This window comes from Salvelinus alpinus, chromosome 14 (assembly GCF_045679555.1).
Source record: "Salvelinus alpinus chromosome 14, SLU_Salpinus.1, whole genome shotgun sequence".
Classification (NCBI taxonomy): Eukaryota; Metazoa; Chordata; class Actinopteri; order Salmoniformes; family Salmonidae; genus Salvelinus; species Salvelinus alpinus.
Window position 1 is genome coordinate 40,264,843 of NC_092099.1, and position 19,382 is coordinate 40,284,224.

At 43.6% G+C, this 19,382-nt stretch overlaps 1 protein-coding gene across 1 annotated transcript in view; it reads right to left on the reverse strand.

Moving 5' to 3' along the window:
• The window catches only part of LOC139538915 (low-density lipoprotein receptor-related protein 1B-like), a 555,698-nt gene that overhangs the window by 78,923 nt on the left and 457,393 nt on the right, over positions 1-19,382 (reverse strand). The window contains exon 55 of the mRNA XM_071341488.1: positions 720-903. Coding sequence (XP_071197589.1) covers positions 720-903 — 184 coding nt within the window. The remainder of the gene's footprint in view (positions 1-719; positions 904-19,382) is intronic.

The window sequence follows — 19,382 nt, forward strand, 5'->3', positions numbered from 1 at the left end:
AGCAAAAATCCCAGAACCACACGGGGGGGGGCCTAGTGAATGACCTGCAGAGAGCTGGGACCAAAGTAACAAAGCCTACCATCAGCAAGGGCATTGAAGATGAAACGTGGCTGGGTCTTTCAGCATGACAATGATCCCAATCACACCGCCCGGGCAACGAAGGAGTGGCTTCGTAAGAAGCATTTCAAGGTCCTGGAGTGGCCTAGCCAGTCTCCAGATCTCAACCCCATAGAAAATCTTTGGAGGGAGTTGAAAGTCCGTGTTGCCAAGCAACAGCCCCAAAACATCACTGCTCTAGAGGAGATCTGCATGGAGGAATGGGCCAAAATACCAGCAACAGTGTGTGAAAACCTTGTGAAGACTTACAGAAAACGTTTGACCTCTGTCATTGCCAACAAAGGCTATATAACAAAGTATTGAGAAACTTTTGTTATTGACCAAATACTTATTTTCCACCATAATTTGCAAATAAATTCATGAAAAATCCTAAGTGGGAGAACTTGCACAATTGGTGGCTGACTAAATACTTTTTTTGCCCCACTGTATATACAGTACAAGCTCAACATTTCTAAATATACATGCAGTTAAACATCATTTAGAATACCACTTGAACTTCAATTTAAATGATGTAAAATACTGTATATCACTAGCGAATTAATCCAACGGACTACAGTATATTATAGTGCAAGCTTGCTGCCAAGACATGTGAATAGCTTTACCTGAGAGAGACTTGCAGGTGTTGGGGTTTCGCTCCAGGGCTTCGTAGCCTTCTACACACAGACACTTGAAGGAGCCGTAGGTGTTGATGCAACGCTGGCTGCAGGGCAGGCTGGAGGAACATTCGTTAACGTCCACGCACGTTTTCCCATCATCTTTCAGCCGGAATCCAGGCCAACACTTGCACTGATATCACACAAACAAAAAAGTAATGAAGCATTTTTAGTCTAGACAAATTTAACAAATAATAGTTTATATTCCATTTACTCAAGATATTTCAGCAGCTGGTCGATACAGTAAAATGCTATGCAGAGACAGATGGACATTCAGCTGCATTATTCAATTGTGCCTAATTGTCTTTCAACAACACTCACTTAACTCTACACAACAAATTCTAGGTAAAGATACCTTAATAGAAAATCACTCAAGTAAAAGTGAAAGTCACCCAGTAAAATACTACTTGAGTAAAACTCTAAAGGTGTTTTGTTTTAAATATACTTAAGAATCAAAAGTAAAGTATAAGTAATTTGAAATTCCTCATTTTAAGCAAACCAGATGGCACCATTTCCTTGTTTTCTTTATTTTTATTTACAGATAGCCAGGGGCACACTCCAACACTCAGAAATAATTTACAAACGTAGCTCTTTAGTGAGTCCGCCAGATCAGAAGTAGTAGGGATGACCAGGCATGTTCTCTTGAGAAGTGCATGAATTTGACCATTTTCCAGTCCTGCTAAGCATTCAAAATGTAATGAGTCTTTTGGGTGTCAGGGTAAATTTATGGAGTAAATAGTACATGTGTCATGTTCTGACCTTAGTTCCTTTTTTATGTCTTTGTGTTAGGTTGGTCAGGGCGTGAGTTGGGGTGGGTAGTCTATGTTCTTTTTTCTATGTGGTTATATTTCTGTGTTTGGCCTGGTATGGTTCTCAATCAGAGGCAGTTGTCGATCGTTTGTCTCTGATTGAGAATCATACTTAGGTAGCCTGTTTTCCCCATTCTGGTTGTGGGTGTTTATTTTCTGTGTAGTGTCTGTTCACCTTGCAGAACTGTTTCGTTTTCTCACTGTTGTTATTTTGTGTAGTGTTCAGTTTTAAATTAAAATATGACGAACACTTACCACGCTGCATTTTGGTCCTCTTCTCCTTCACCAGACGGGAATCGTTACAGAAACACCCACCAACAAAGGACCAAGCAGCGTGGGAACATGGACTCCTGGACATGGGAGGAAATTTTGGACGGCAAAGGACCCTGGGCACAGCCGGGGGAGTATCGCCGTCTGAAAGAGGAGCTGGAGGCAGCTAGAGCGGAGCGGCGACGCTACGAGGAATTGGCGCGAGGTAACGGGCACGAGAGGCAGCCCCAGATTTTTTGGGGGGGAGGCACACGGGTAGATTGGCGGACTCAGGTAGGAGACCTGAGCCAACTCCCCGTGCTTACCGTGGCGAGAGAGTGACTGGGCAGGCACCGTGTTATGGGGAGAAGCGCAAAGTGTCCCCATTGCGCACGCATAGCCCGGTGCGCTACATCGCAGCTCCTCGAATCGGCCGGGCTAGAGTGGGCATCGAGCAAGGAGGGATGATGCCGGCTCAGCGCATCTTATCTCCAGTGCGTCTCCTCGGCCCGGGGTATACTGCACCAGCCCTACGCACGGTGTCTCCAGTTCGCCAGCACAGCCTGTTCCAACTCCCCGCACTTGCCGGGCTACAGGGGGGATCCAGCCAGGACGAGTGGTGCTAGCTCTGCGCTCGAGACCGCCAGTGCGCCTCCACGGTCCAGTGCATCCGGTGCCTCGGCCAAGGAAAAGGCCTCCTGCATGTCTCCCCAGCCTGGTGAGTCCTGTGCCTTCTCCCAGAGCCAGGCCTCCTGTGTGTATCTCCATTCCAGTGATAATCCATGGCACGAAGCCTCCAGTGATAATCCATGGCACGAAGCCTCCAGGGATGATCCATGGCACGAAGCCTCCAGGGATGATCCATGGCACGAAGCCTCCAGTGATGATCCATGGCAAGAAGCCTCCAGTGATAATCCATGGCACGAAGCCTCCAGTGATGATCCATGGCACGAAGCTTCCAGTGATGATCCATGGCACGAAGACTCCAGTGATGATCCAGGGCACGAAGCCTCCAGTGATGCTCCATGGTACGAAGCCTCCTGTGAGGAGTTATGGCACGAGGCCCCCGGCGCCGCCCTCCAGTCCGGAGCCCCCGGAGCCGCCCTCCAGTCGGGAGCAGCCGGAGCCGCCCGTCACTACGGCGCTGCCGGAGCCGCCCGTCACTACGGCGCTGCCGGAGCCGCCCGTCACTACGGCGCTGCCGGAGCCGCCCGTCACTACGGCGCTGCCGGAGCCGCCCGTCACTACGGCGCTGCCGGAGCCGCCCGTCACTACGGCGCTGCCGGAGCCGCCCGTCACTACGGCGCTGCCGGAGCCGCCCGTCACTACGGCGCTGCCGGAGCCGCCCGTCACTACGGCGCTGCCGGAGCCGCCCGTCACTACGGCGCTGCCGGAGCCGCCCGTCACTACGGCGCTGCCGGAGCCGCCCGTCACTACGGCGCTGCCGGAGCCGCCCGTCACTACGGCGCTGCCGGAGCCGCCCGTCACTACGGCGCTGCCGGAGTCTCCCATCTATTCGGGGCCCGCTGCAAGGGTCCCCAGTCCGAGGTCGGCGGCGAGGGTCGCCGCTCCAAATGCACCACTTAAGCGGGCAAAGACTATGGTGGAGTGGGGTCCACGTCCCGCGCCAGAGCCGCCACCGCGGACAGACGCCCACCCAGACCCTCCCCTATAGGTTAAGGTTTTGTGGCCGGAGTCCGCACCTTTGGGGGGGGGGGGGTACTGTCACGTTCTGACCTTAGTTCCTTTTTTATGTCTTTGTGTTAGGTTGGTCAGGGCGTGAGTTGGGGTGGGTAGTCTATGTTCTTTTTTCTATGTGGTTATATTTCTGTGTTTGGCCTGGTATGGTTCTCAATCAGAGGCAGCTGTCGATCGTTTGTCTCTGATTGAGAATCATACTTAGGTAGCCTGTTTTCCCCATTTTGGTTGTGGGTGTTTATTTTCTGTGTAGTGTCTGTTCACCTTGCAGAACTGTTTTTGTTTTCTCATAGTTGTTATTTTGTGTAGTGTTCAGTTTTAAATTAAAATATGACGAACACTTACCACGCTGCATTTTGGTCCTCTTCTCCTTCACCAGACGAGAATCGTTACAACATGGTTTTATTTTCTTTATGAATGTAGTGAAGTAAAAGTATAAGTCACCAAAAATAAAAATTGTAAAATAAAGTACAGATACCCCAAAAAACTACTTAAATAGTATGTTAAAGTAACTTCTAATGGTCTCATTCATCCCCCCTCTCCCCTGTAACTATTCCCCAGGTTGTTGCTGTAAATGAGAATGTGTTCTAAGTCAACTTACCTGGTAAAAAAAGGGTTCAATAAAAATAAATACCTTTTCTCAATAGGGGGGCGCTGTTTTCACTTTGTAAAAAATCGTTCCCATATTAAACTGCCTCGTACTCAATTCTTGCTCGTACAATATCCATATTATTATTACTATTGGATAGAAAACACTCTAGTTTCTAAAACCGTTTGAATTATATCTGTGAGTAAAACAGAACTCATTTTGCAGCAAACTTCCTGTCAGGAACTGAAAAATCTGAAATCGAGGGCTCTGTTCCAGGGTCAGTTTATTCATTTGCATGTAATCTATGGGTCGACATGCACTGCATACGCCTTCCCCTAGATGTCAGTAGGCAGTGAGAATTGGAATGGGGTGTCTAGCTAGATCTGAGGCCGAACAAGACCTGTTGGAACGGAAGGACTGGTCTTTTCATGGTTTGACCTGACGCAAGAAGGACCTCTCCATTGCGCTCTGAAAAGCTTTAGTTTTTTAAGTTAGATATCTCCGGCTCTGATTTAATTTGATATATGTGTTAAAAACATCATAATGTAGTTATTTTAAACCGAGTTATATCAGCTTATATCAATTTAATGCGATTTTCGGTATTTTCTTTGTTTGGCGTTATGGTGGGTTGGCCACTTATGTGCCTCATGGCTAGCTTCGTTAGCTAATTCCACAGATGAAGACGGCATTCTACAACCGAACAACGATTATTCTGGACAAAGGACAACTTGTAAAAGATTCTGATGGAAGCTCATCAAATAGTAGGAACAATTTATGATGTTAATTCGTATTTCTGTCGAAAATGTTTAGACTAATATTCCGCCATTAATTTCGGCGCGGTCTCGCTATAACGTAAGCTGTATGTCGTAGTAACGTTAATTTTAAAAATCTAACACAGCGGTTGCATTAAGAACTAGTGTATCTTTAATTTGCTGTCCAACCTGTATTTTTTAGTCAAGTTTATGATTAGTTATTGATTAGATTAGGTGCCTCTCCAAGATTTCTCCCGACATTTTGTTTGCAGTTTGGCTACTATTCACATTGTAAAACCACGATTTGTGCCGCTAAATATGCACATTTTCGAACAAACCATATATGTATTGTGTAATATGATGTTATAGGACTGTCATCTGATGAAGTTTGAGAAGGTTAGTGAAAAAATTTATATCTTTTGCTGGTTTATTCGCTATCGCTAACGTTATGTTGAATGAATGGGGCTGTATGGTAGGCTATTGTAGTAAGCTAATATAATGCTATATTGTGTTTTCGCTGTAAAACACTTAAATCTGAAATATTGGCTGAATTCACAAGATGTTTGTCTTTCATTTGCTGTACACTGTGTATTTTTCATAAATGTTTTATGATGAGTATTTAGGTATTTCACGTTGGTTTCTGTAGTTATTCTAGCTGCTTTGGTGAGAGTTGTGATGGTGGCTGCAATGTAAAACTATGATTTATACCTGAAATATGCACATTTTTCTAACAAAACATATGCTATACAATAAATCTGTTATAAGACTGTCATCTGATGAAGTTGTTTCTTGGTTAGTGACTATTTATATCTTTATATGGTCGAATTTGTGATAGCTACCTATGCAGTAAAAAAATTGTGAAAAAAAAAAGTTGGGTCTTTTGCTATCGTGGTTAGCTAATAGAAATACATATTGTGTCTTCCCTGTAAAACATTTTAAAAATCAGAAATGATGGCTGGATTCACAAGATGTGTATCTTTCATCTGGTGTCTTGGACTTGTGATTTCATGATATTTAGATGCTAGTATTTACTTGTACTATGCTAGTCAGCTTTTTTACTGATGAGGTTGCTCCCGGATCCGGGATTGTGACCAAGTAGAAGTATTTTACACCACTGGTTAAATCAACACAGAGAGTGGGACCATATACAAACTGGAACCAGTGTTAAATTAAAACACTGGCCAGTCCCAGCATCAGACCACCAGATGAGGTACAAAAGATCACAGGGAAGTACGACCATATGGGTCTAGGGCTCCCATGTGTGCCTGCTTGCTCCTCAGGTTCTTTCCTTCCCTCTACAGATCCCAAACCCAGCACCAGCCAATGTTCCTGTTTGACTCCAAGGCACACAGTCCTAGCACTAGACCCAGCACCAATCCCTGGTTTTCCAGCCCTGGTACAGCATGATTTTCAATCCGGGTTCCAACATCAACCCAATTTTTCCCAGTTCCAGCGCCAACACTGAATGCAGCATCAATCCTGGACACAGCACTAACCCTGGACACAGCACCGATCAACCACAACTGCCAACTTCATCCAGCAACTGCCAGCTCAGACCCCACACCTTCCCCTACCCCAACACAAAGACACAGTGAACCACTCCATCAGACCAACCATGACTGACTGACTGACTGACTGACTGACTGACTGACTGACTGACTGACAAATGTTATTTGTTGGAATGCATTTGTTTTTTTGTTTTCTGGGGTAATTGTTTTTCTTTTGATTTGATTAATTTAAATTGGATTGATTAATTATTCTTTAAATTATTGATTATTTAGAAGTTTAACTACATTCTATTTGACATTTTAACATCTATTATATTTTGGAATAACCAAATAAATGGAAAATTACTGAGGATAATAGCGGACGATATTGACACTCCCATTTCCTATATCTTCAATCTAAGCCTACTAGAAAGTGTGTGCCCTCAGGCCTGTAGGGAAGCAAAAGTAATTCCGCTACCCAAGAATAGTACAGCTCACTTTACCGTTTCAAATTGCTAACCAATCAGCCTGTTACCAACCCTTAGTAAACTTTTGAAAAAATGTGTTTTTGACCAGATACAATGCTATTTTACTGTTAACAAATTGACAACAGACTTTCAGCACACTTATAGGGAATGACATTCAACAAGCATGGCACTTACATAAATGACTGATGATTGGCTGAGGGAAATTGATGATAGGAAGATTGTGTGAGCTGTTTTGTTGGACTTGTGCGTGCGGCTTTTGACATTATCTCTCATAGTCTGCTGATGGAAAAACGTGTGTTATGGCTTTACACCCCCTGCTATATTTTGGATAAAGACTTACCCATCTAACAGAACACAGAGGGTGTTCTTTAATGGAAGCCTCTCCAACATAATCCAGGTAGAATCAGAAATTCCCCACGGCAGCTGTCTAGGCGCCTTACATTTAAAAATCTTTTCTAATGACCTGCCACTGGCCTTGAGTAAAGCCAGTGTATATATGCATGCGGATGACTCAACACTATACACATTAGCTACTACAGCGAGTGAAATCACTGCAACACTTTAAGATCTGGAGTAAGTTTCAGAATAGGTGGCAAGGAATAAGTACCATATATTTCAAAATCTAAAAGCATTGTATTTGGGACAAATCACTCACTAAACCCTAAACCTGAACTAAACATTGTATTAAATTATGTGGAAATTGAGCAAATTGACATGATTAAACTGCTTGGATTAACCCTGGATAGTAAACTGTCATGGTCATGTTGATACAACAGGAGCTAATATGGGGAGAAGTCTGTCCATAATAAATTGTTGCTCTGCTTTTTTAACAACACTATCAACAAGGCAGCTACAGGCTCTAGTTTTGTTGCACCTGGACTACTGTTCAGGCGTGTGGTCAGTTGCCAAAAAGAGGGACCTCGGAAAATTACAATTGGCTCAGAACAGGGCAGCAAGACTGGCCCATAAATGTACATGGAGAGCTAACATGTATGTGGAGGAGAGATTGATTTCATCACTACTTTTTTTGTAAGAAGTGTTGACATGCAGAGGTGTCTGTTCAAGCTACTAGCATACAGCTCATGCATACCCCACAAGACATGCCACCAAAGGTCTGATTGGCTAATTATTTTATAATGTGTATATCAAGGTAGGCCAAATGCTTGCTGGCATATGCCAAGGTGGCAACATGTCATACTCTTTTGTTCCAGACAACATCAAATACTTTGGCTACACATACTGAGACTGGGGGTCGCTGCTAACTTCACTTGGATGATTTCTCCGGTGAGATTCAGCCACTTGCGAATTATGAAAACAGAGATTTAAGAAGCGCAATTATAAGTTTATCTCCAGTACATTGCAACTCAGACTCCATTTTGTTGCTCCCAGCCTATAGACAGAAACTAAAACAGCAAACGCCCGTGCTCAGGTCTGTTCAATGCTAGTCTGACCAATCTGATTCCACGCTTCAAGACTGCTTCGATCACGTGGACTGGGAAATGTTCCAGATAGCATAGGACAACAACATTGATGTATACGCTGATTCGGTGAGCGAGTTTCTTAGCAAGTGCATTGGTGATGTTGAACCCACGGTGACTATTAAAACCTTCCCCAACCAGAAACCATGGATTGATGGCTGCATCTGCGCAAAACTGAAAGCGCGAACCACTGCTTTTAATCATGGCAAGGCGACCGGAAACATGACCGAATACAAACAGTGTCGCCATTCCCTCCGCAAGGCAATAAAACAAGCTAAGCGTCAGTATAGAGACAAAGTAGTCGCATTTCAACGGATCAGACACGAGAGGTATGTGGCAGGGTCCACAGTCAATCACGGATTACAAAAAGAAAACCAGCCCCGTCGTGGACACCGATGTCTTGCTCCCAGACAAACTAAATAACTTCTTTGCTCGCTTTGAGTGCAATACAGTGCCACTGACACGGCCCGCTACCAAAACCTGCGGGCTCTCCTTCACCGCAGCCAACGTGAGTAAAACATTTAAACATGTTAACCCTCGCAAGGCAGCCGGCCCAGACGGCATCCCTAGCCGCGTCCTCCGAGCATCCGCAGACCAGCTGGCTGGTGTGTTTACGGACATATTCAATCAATCCCTATACCAGTCTGCTGTTCCCACATGCTTCAAGAGGGCCACCATTGTTCCTGTTCCCAAGAAAGCTAAGGTAACTGAGCTAAACGACTATCGCCCCATAGCACTCACTTCCGTCATCATGAAGTGCTTTGAGAGACTAGTCAAGGATCAAATCACCTCCACCCTAAATGACACCCTAGACCCACTCCAAGTTGCTTACCGCCCCAACAGGTCCACAGACAACGCAATCGCAATCACACTGCACACTGCCCTAACCCATCTGGACAAGAGGAAGACCTATGTAAGAATGCTGTTCATCGATTACAGCTCAACATTTAACATCATAGTACCCTCCAAATCCGTCATTAAGCTCAAGACCCTGGGTCTCGACCCCGCCCTGTGCAACTGGGTCCTGGACTTTCTGACTGGCCACCCCCAGGGGGTGAGGGTAGGAAACAACATCTCCACCCCGCTGATCTTCAACACTGGGGCCCCACAAGGGTGCGTTCTCAGCCCTCTCCTGTACTCCCTGTTCACCCATGACTGCGTGGCCATGCACACCTCAAACACACTCATCAAGTTTGCAGACGACACTACAGTGGTAGGCTTGATTACCAACAATGAGACGGCCTACAGGGAGGAGGTGAGGGCCCTCGGAGTGTGGTGTCATGAAAATAACCTCACACTCAACATCAACAAAACAAAGGAGATGATTGTGGACTTCAGGAAACAGCAGAGGGAGCACCCCCCTATCCACATCGGCGTGACAGTTGTGGAGAGGGTGGAAAGTTTGAAGTTCCTCGGCGTACACATCACGGGCAAACTGAAATGGTCCACCCACACAGACAGCATGGTGAAAAAGGCGCCACAGGGCCTCTTCAACATCAGGTGGCTGAAGAAATTTGTCACCATAAACACTCACAAACTTTTACAGATGCACAATCGAGAGCATCCTGACGGGCTGTATCACCCCCTGGTACGACAACTGCAAAGGCTCAGGCTCTCCAGAGGGTAGTGAGATCTGCACAACGCATCACCGAGGGCAAACTACCTGCCCTACAGGGCACCTACACCACCCGATGTCACAGGAAGGCCAAAAATATCATCAAGGATAATAACCACTCGAGCCACTGCCTGTTCATCCCGTTATCATCCAGAAGGCGAGGTCAGTACAGGTGCATAAAAGCTGGAAAACAGCTTCTATCTAAAGGCCATCAGACTGTTAAACAGCCTTCACTAACATTGAGTGGCTTCTGCCAACATACAGACTCAATCTCTAGCCACTTTAATAATTGGATGTAATAAATGTATAAATAAATTCCACTTAATATAATGTTTACATACCCTACATTACTCATCTCATATGTATATACTGTACTCTATACCATCTACTGCATCTTGCCTATGCCGTTCGGCCATCGCTCTTCCATATATTTATATGTACATATTCTTAATCATTCCTTTACACTTGTGTGTATAAGGTAGTTGTGTGAAATTGTTAGATTACTTGTTACATATTACTGCACGGTCGGAACTAGAAGCACAAGCATTTCGCTACACTCGCATTAACATCTGCTAACCATGTGTATGTGATCAATAAAAAATTATTTTATTTGACGATTATCAGTTACGTAGCTGCTTTACTGATAATCTCAGTACGTCCTTGCTGGGATGACACAATCAATCAATCTACAGTATATACAAAACATTTGATCATATTACTCCAGTGCTAGCCTCCCTACACTGGCTTCCTGTTAAGGCAAGGGCTGATTTCAAGGTTTTACTGCTAACCTACAAAGCATTACATGGGCTTGCTCCTACCTATCTTTCCGATTTGGTCCTGCCATACATACCTACACGTACGCTACGGTCACAAGACGCAGGCCTCCTAATTGTCCTAATTGTCTCCTAATAGAATTTCTAAGCAAACAGCTGGAGGCAGGGCTTTCTCCTATAGAGCTCCATTTTTATGGAATGGTCTGCCTACCCATGTGAGAGACGCAGACTCGGTCTCAACCTTTAAGTCTTTACTGAAGACTCATCTCTTCAGTGGGTCATATGATTGAGTGTAGTCTGGCCCAGGAGTGTGAAGGTGAACGGAAAGGCTCTGGAGCAACGAACCACCCTTGCTGTCTCTGCCTGGCCGGTTCCCCTCTCTCCACTGGGATTCTCTGCCTCTAACCCTATTACAGGGGCTGAGTCACTGGCGCTCTTTCATGCCGTCCCTAGGAGGGGTGCGTCACTTAAGTGGGTTGAGTCACTGACGTGATCTTCCTGTCTGGGTTGGCGCCCCCCCTTGGGTTGTGCCGTGGCGGAGATCTTTGTGGGCTATACTCGGCCTTGTCTCAGGATGGTAAGTTGGTGGTTGAAGATATCCCTCTAGTGGTGTGGGGGCTGTGCTTTGGCAAAGTGGGTGAGGTTATATCCTGCCTGTTTGGCCATGTCCGGGGGTATCATCGGATGGGGCCACAGTGTCTCCTGAAACCTCCTGTCTCAGCCTCCAGTATTTATGCTGCAGTAGTTTGTGTTGGGGGGCTAGGGTCAGTTTGTTATATCTGGAGTACTTTTCCTTTCTAATCCGGTGTCCTGTGTGAATTTAAGTATGCTCTCTCTAATTCTCTCTTTCTTTCTTTCTCTCTCTCGGAGGACCTGAGCCCTAGGACCATGCCTCAGGACTACCTGGCATGAGCCTTGCTGTCCCCAGTCTACCTGGCCGTGCTGCTGCTCCAGTTTCAACTGTTCTGCCTGCGGCTATGGGACCCTGACCTGTTCACCGGACATGCTACCTGTCCCAGACCTGCTGTTTTCAACTCTCTAGAGACAGCAGGAGCGGTAGAGATACTCTTAATGATCGGCTATGAAAAGCCAACTGATATTTACTCCTGAGGTGCTGACTTTTCACCCTCGACAACTACTGTGATTATTATTATTTGACCATGCTGGTCATTTATGAACATTTGAACATCTTGGCCATGTTCTGTTATAATCTCCACCCGGCACAGCCAGAAGAGGACTGGCCACCCCTCATAGCCTGGTTCCTCTCTAGGTTTCTTCTTAGGTTTTGGCCTTTCTAGGGAGTTTTTCATAGCCACTGTGCTTCTACACCTGCATTGCTTGCTGTTTGGCTTTTTAGGCTAGGTTTCTGTACAGCACTTTGAGATATCAGTTGATGTAAGAAGGGCTATATCAATAAATTTGATTTGATACTGCCGGAGAATTACAACACCAAACACATTGGTTCACCGTTACACAGGAGCGGACAGTACACAGCATACCATAATGTTCTGAATAATGGCCAAGTCTACCTCGCTCCCTATCCAACATTTATCGGAAACTGTTAAACTACCTATCCACTACCCTCCTGCTTCCCGGGGATGTGCAACTCAACCCTGGGCCTAACATCACCGAGCCAGCGATAATCACCGGAGTGGAAAGCAGTGGATGGCGAGTGCTATGGTCCCATGGTTTCTCTCGACTCACCCGGCTCCAAAATGTAATTTGACTCTCCAAACATATCCAAGTTGCTATACGCGATCCCTGACTCTGCTTCTGGCACGCAAGTTGTTTTAATTAGTTCACCGCATCCAGTGCAAGTGGAAGGGATAGTTAATTGCACTAACGAACTGCCCCTAATCAAAACGGCCTAAACCCAGCTGTCAGAAAAAACAGAACATTTTACTTTTTTCAATGTTCTCAAGTCATCTGAGACCCACGAGCTAAGCGCAAGGCACTTGAACATTTGCAGTGACATTCCAAAAAGTGATCAAATTCAACATCTTCTCACAGGCTCCAATCTTGACTTCCTCTGCCTTTCAGAGATATGGTTCCATAAAAACTCTCCATATGCTGCTTGATTGTGCCTGGCTACAATGTTTTCAGGGGAGACAGGATTGAAGGAAGAGGGGGTCTGATGATTTACATTAAAGAACATATGTAAACAAATTCTGTGATTATGTGATAATGAACTAGACTGTATTGGCCTAAACATTACACTGTCTCCCCAAATATATATCTCACTGGTCACAAAGCCAATTCCTCCTTTGGCCACCTCTCCTTCCAGTTCTCTGCTGCCAATGACTGGAACGAACTACAAAAATCTCTCAAACTGGAAACACTTATCTCCCTCACTAGCTTTAAGCACCAGCTGTCAGAGCAGCTCACAGATCACTGCACCTGTACATAGCCCATCTATAAATAGCCCAAACAACCACCCTCTTCCACTACTGTATTTATTCATTTATTTTGCTCCTTTGCACCTCAGTATTTCTACTTTGCACATTCATCTACTGCAAATCTACCATTCCAGTGTTTTACTTACTATATTGTATTTACTTCACCATCATGGCCTATTTATTGCCTTGTACTGTATTATTGACTATATGTTTGTTTTACTCCATGTGTAACTCTGTGTTGTTGTATGTGTCGAACTGCTTTGCTTTATCTTGGCCAGGTCGCAGTTGTAAATGAGAACTTGTTCTCAACTTGCCTACCTGGTTAAATAAAGGGGGGAAAAAATGAGAAAATAAAAATGTATTTTTCCCTTATTGGAATGTATAGACCACCTTCTACAAAAAGTGTGTTGTTTGAAAAGTTTAATAACATGCTTAGGGAATGTCATTTTGGGAAAGTGGTCATCTTAATGGGAGATTTTAACATTAATTATGAAGACAAGTCTTGTAGGAAAACTCTCAAATGGATCACTAATACCTTTGACCTTACACAGCTAGTTAAAGGGCCTACCAGGGTGACTTGTTGATCTAAAACACAGATTGATCTGGTGTTCAGTAATAAACCAGAGAGAGTGACTAAATCATTCAATATGGTTACTGGGCTATGTGATCATAATCTGACACTTGTAGCCAGAAAACTTTCTAAGAACAGGTTTCGCCTCTCTACTGTTAGAAAGCCTGATCAACTCAGATTACCTAAGAGTCAATTAAATTATTTTGAAAACGCAATTAAGGGAATTAACTGGAATGATCTATTGTCCTATACAGATGTGGAAGCTGATAGGTTTTTCTACCCACAATCCAGAATACAATAAATGGCTTCCTAAAGAAAATCTAATCCAAACCTGGCCAGAGGAGCACTCTTCCTTGGCTAAATGGAGAAATCTGGAAACTGATGAAAGAACAAGATCATGCTCTAAAAACAGCCCTAAAGTCCAAATTAGACCATGACAGACGTAGGTTTACCATGTTGACAAATAAGGTGATGAAATAAATCAGACAGGCCAAGGCAGACTTTTTTATTAACATAATTGGTGAAGCAAAGTGAAATTCTAAATTGATCTGGGAGAATCTAAAAAAGTTAACAGGGAAAGACCATAGTAACACTGCAAAAAGACTAGAAATCATGGTGAATGACAATCTAACACAGGATGCAGTCGAAATAGCAATAGCCTTCAATTCCTACTTTGTTGACTCTGTTAGGGGTACTGACACAGAACCCCTCCACAGGTTTCTTGGGCTCAGTGCTAGTGAATGACACTCAACCTGTCTTCATCATAAGGGAGGTTTCTGAGTCAGAGGTGAACAAGGTAATTAGCTCACTAAAGAACTCTAAAGCCAAAGATGTGTTTGGGCTGGACTCTTCCGTTCTTAAAAACTACAAAGAGTCACCCATTGGCCCCATTACTAAGGTCACCAACATATCTATTGATCAGGGGTTGTTTCCAAGGGTCTGGAAGTTGGCCATAATAACGGCCATCTTTAAATCGGGTGATCTTGCTGACGTGAGTAACTACAGGCCCATTAGTATACTACCTGTGGTGTTGAAGGTTGTTGAAAAGTGTGTAGCAGAACAACTGATTGCCCACCTCAACAACAGCCCCTTCACATTACAATCCATGCAGTTTAGCTTCAGAGCACAACACTCCACAGAAACAGCCAACTGCTTTCTTCTGGAAAATGTGAAGTCCGAGATGGGACAAAGGGGGCATTGGTGGGGCTGTGTTTCTGGACCGAAGAAACAATTTTCGGTCTTGTCTCAATGTCTTTTTATTTTATTTTACCTTTATTTAACTAGTCAAGTCAGTTAAGAACAAATTCTTATTTACAATGACAGCCTAGGAACAGTGGGTTAATTACCTTGTTCAGGGGCAGAACAACAGATTTTTACCTTGTCAGCTCAGGGATTCGATCTAGCAACCTTTTGGTTACTGGCCCAATTCTCTCTAATAACCTGCCCAGAGACTGCGATTGAGAATTAGCCGGCTGGCTAAAAACGGCACTTTTACTGAAACGTTGAGTAATGTGCACTGTCCCTATTAAAATTAAAATAAATAAACTCAAACTCAGAGACGAAAGAGAAATGATTTTATAACTTAAAAAATGTTATTGGTCAAATATTTGGGGAAGCCTGGCTTCACTTGGCAACCATGAATACACACCACTACCTGTTTAGAACAATGCACTTAAGTAATATTGCAAAAAATGTGGCAAAGAAACTAACATTTGTCCTGAATAAAAATTGTTATGTTTGGAGCAAATCCAACACAACATATCACTGAGTACCACTCATTATATTTTCATAGTGGTGGCTGAATAATGTTATGAGTATGCTTGTCATCGGCAAGGACTAGGGTGGTTTTTAGGATAAAAATAAAAAGAATACAGCTAAGCACATGCAAAATCCTAGAGGAAAACCTGGTTCAGCCTTTAGGCAGGACAATAACCTAAAACAGAAGGCCAAATATACACTGGAGTTGCTTACCAAGATGATATTGAATGTCCCTGGGTGGCCTAGTTACAGTTTTGACTTAAATAGGCTTAATCTATGGCAAGACTTGAAAATTGATTTCTAGCAATGATCAACAACCAGCTTGAAAAGTGTAAAAAGAATAATGGGAAAATATTATACAATACAGGTGTGCAAAAGCTCTTAGAGACCTACCCACAAAGACTCAGCTGTAATCAAACCTTTTTTTGTAAGGGTATAATACAGTGGCCTGGAACTCAAGGTCTACAGGCCACATCAGGTCTGCAAGTCACATTGTGCTGGCTGCAAAGTGATTCATAATTCCAATTGGAATTTAGCTTGTACAAATATTTTGAATGTTTTATCACCGCATCCTGCATTCAGAATGACTTACATGGTTGGGAAGACTAAGATATGAGACTAACTAAAGCATCAAAACTGGAACAACCATTTCAGTAATAGGTGAAAAAAGTCCTAGTAACATATTGGATTGATTTAGAAAATGTTTGTCATTTATTTTTGCGTAGCATACGATTATTATTAATCAATTTACATGCACAAACATATTTCTTGAACAATTATAAAACTCAACCTGGAATAGACAATGTTGGAGAATATGATAATGATGGCTGTGGTTTTAGTATCACAGTGATTAGATTAGTGGTTTTGGTAGCCTAGCGGTTAGAGCGCGGACTTGTAACCGAAAGGTTGCAAGATCGAATCCCCGGGCCGAAAAGGTACAAATCTGTCGTTCTGCCCCTGAACAAGGCAGTTAATTGAAAATAAGAATTTGTTCTTAACTGACTTGCCTAGTTACATAAAGGTAAAATAAAAATACAATTTGTTTCAGGCCTCTGTAGGGTAAAACTAGGCACTCAAAATAAGACCTTATGAAATGCGTATGGCAGGGGTGTCAAACTCATTCAATGTAGAGCCTAGTGTTTGCTGATTTAGTTTTTTCCTTTTAATGAAGACCTAGACAATCAGGTGAGGGGAGATAATTTATAATTAGTCACCTTCATTTATCAATCAAGTACAAGGAAGCGAAAACCCGGAGCGAAAACCCGCAGAGACTCGGCCCTCCACGGAATGAGTTTGACACGTGGCGTATGGCATTGTGTTAAATAAAATAAACATTTTTATGATAACATATTCACTTAGGATCTCACTTGGGGAAGTCCATAGGACTGAAAATGGATGAATGCAATTATTTTTTTGTTTTACTTAACCCTTATTTTACCAGGTAAATTGACTGAACACATTCTAATTTACAGCAACAACCTGAGGAATAGTTACACGGGAGAGGGCGTGGGATGAATGAGCCAATTGTAAGATTGGGATGATTAGGTGAACATGATGGTATGAGGGCCAGGACACCAGAGTTAACATCCCTACTCTTACGATAAGTGCCATTGGATCTTTAGTGACCATAGAGAGTCAAGACACCTGTTTAACATCCCATCCAAAAGACAGTACCCTATACAGGCCAATGTCCTTAATCACTGCCCTGGGGCATCGTGATATTATTTCAGACCAGAGCAAAGAGTGCCTCTTACTGGCCCTCCAACATCACTTCCAGCAGCATCTGGTCTCCCATCTAGGGACTGACCAGGACAACCCTGCTTAGCTTCAGAAGCAAGCCAGCAGTGGAACACAGGATCTATGCTGCTGGCAATGCAAAAGCCATGTCTCTGTCAATAACAAATAGTCATGGGTGATAACTCTATGATTCACTCAAAAGCATTCTGGGAAATATTTTAACAAGGTATTACACCAAGCAGTGTGTTAATTTGACACTCATTTTAGTGTGTATATGGTCCCACTCTTTCAGTGTTGATTTAATGTGCCAGTAGATCTACTCACAAAATTACACACAAGACCAATAAAAACAGAGCGGAATCAGTATGATGACATAAATGTCATAGCTCAAGAGCTAACGAAAAATAAAAGAAAATTGGTGCCATTCAGCAACTCCAGCCCAGTATAACTCAAAATGCTTATATCAGCTGTTACTGGCCCCTGCTTTAAAGCCTCTCTGATCCAGAATTCCCAACCTTGAGGGCCTTTCTGCTGATCTATCTGTTCAGGCCTAGAGATGGATGAGCTAGCTACTAGGGGTCTTCATTGATGTGCTCTCTGGTCATACAGCTATGCTCTGCTTTAGTATCTAGACAGCCAGGCCAGGGAAGAGTGTTTTAGTCTGTCTTTCTTGGTCACTTTGTGATGCAGAGAGCATGGGGTAGGACAGGGGCAGGAGGGAAAGCCCAGAGTGAAGGTCAGGATGTGGAATTCTGATATCTCTGATGGCCGCGAGATCACCTTGGTGGGTGGCAATGTCCTGAATCCAGGCCAGACAGCAGACTAGCACAGTCACCCCGCTGAACACTCAGCAGAACTGTCCTTCTCTCTGGTTGCATCTCAGATGGCAACCTATTCCCTATATAGGGCCCATAGTACTGTGGCCAAAAGTATATAACTGTCAGAATAATGTTGACTGCAGATGTAACTTGCAGATGTAAATGAGCTGTTAGCTAAATCAGCTGCAACGCATCACTTTTCACTTCTGCGACTAATGTTTTGTTGTACATTGTCCTTTGTTTCAAATATAGGGAATAAGGTGCCATTTGTGACGCATTCTCTCTCTGGAGCCTGCATGCCTGTCGCCAAGTATCCCAGCAAACAAACGGATGGCACGGAAGCCTCTCGAAACCATTTTCTCATCTTTCATCGCTTGTATCCATAGCATAGGTTTGTGTTCAAGATGATGATAAGGGCACAGACAAAACCAGTATCGCAATATTTTTTCCTTTAAAAACAAGAAGCAGACCACTCTTTGGTCCTTTAAAAACCTGCTGTATGTCAAATATTGTGTGCTATAGCATTGTTAAGTAGGACAAATCATCAATCTTTTAAACTTGTCAAATAAAACTACACATTTTTCATGGTGAGCGAACATTGCGCCTTTTCCTGTCCAACTATAGCTTGGAAAATAAATAAATGTTACTCTAGATGACAACATAATATGTTTGTTTCCAACATCAGGGCTCTTTTCATAAAGAAGTTAAAGTCGTTTCCTTGCCACGATACTAACAAGTATCGCGATGCTGGTATGGTCCCGGCGATGCTGGTATCGTCCCGGCCCTAATGATGATAGGATCCTACTGACTGTGTGTATAACTTTGTCTTCCTATCTTGTGTTGGAAAGCCTAATATAGCCTCAGGCACGACATAATCATTTGAATCATGCACACTGAGATAATGTTGGCACTTTACCAGGTCCGTGTTATAGGCTTCTTAATACAAAACATTCAGAAAAAACAAAGTCAACTTGATTAAAGTCAGATTCTGCATGTACATATTTGAAACATTTCTATTGTTCTGGCTATATTATTATTGGTAATATCTGTAAGTCTTCCAGCGGGTGATGTCTGTCCACTTACAAATCTGTCTCTGGCTGAAATAAAGACGGGATATCTAGAATTCATAAAACCCTAGGAAAGACAACCTAACCTTGATTATAATTCTGAATATATGTGTAACGGCTGTCGTAGTCGTTCTCCTCCTCAGACGAGGAGGAGCATGGATCGGACCAAGATGCGAATTGGTAAGTATTCATATTTTAATGGGAAAACAACAAACACTACAAAATACAACAACCAACAAACGTGACTAACCTGAAACAGTCCTGTGTGGCCCAAACACTGACACAGGAACAAACACCCACAAAACACAGGTGAAACCCAGGCTGCCT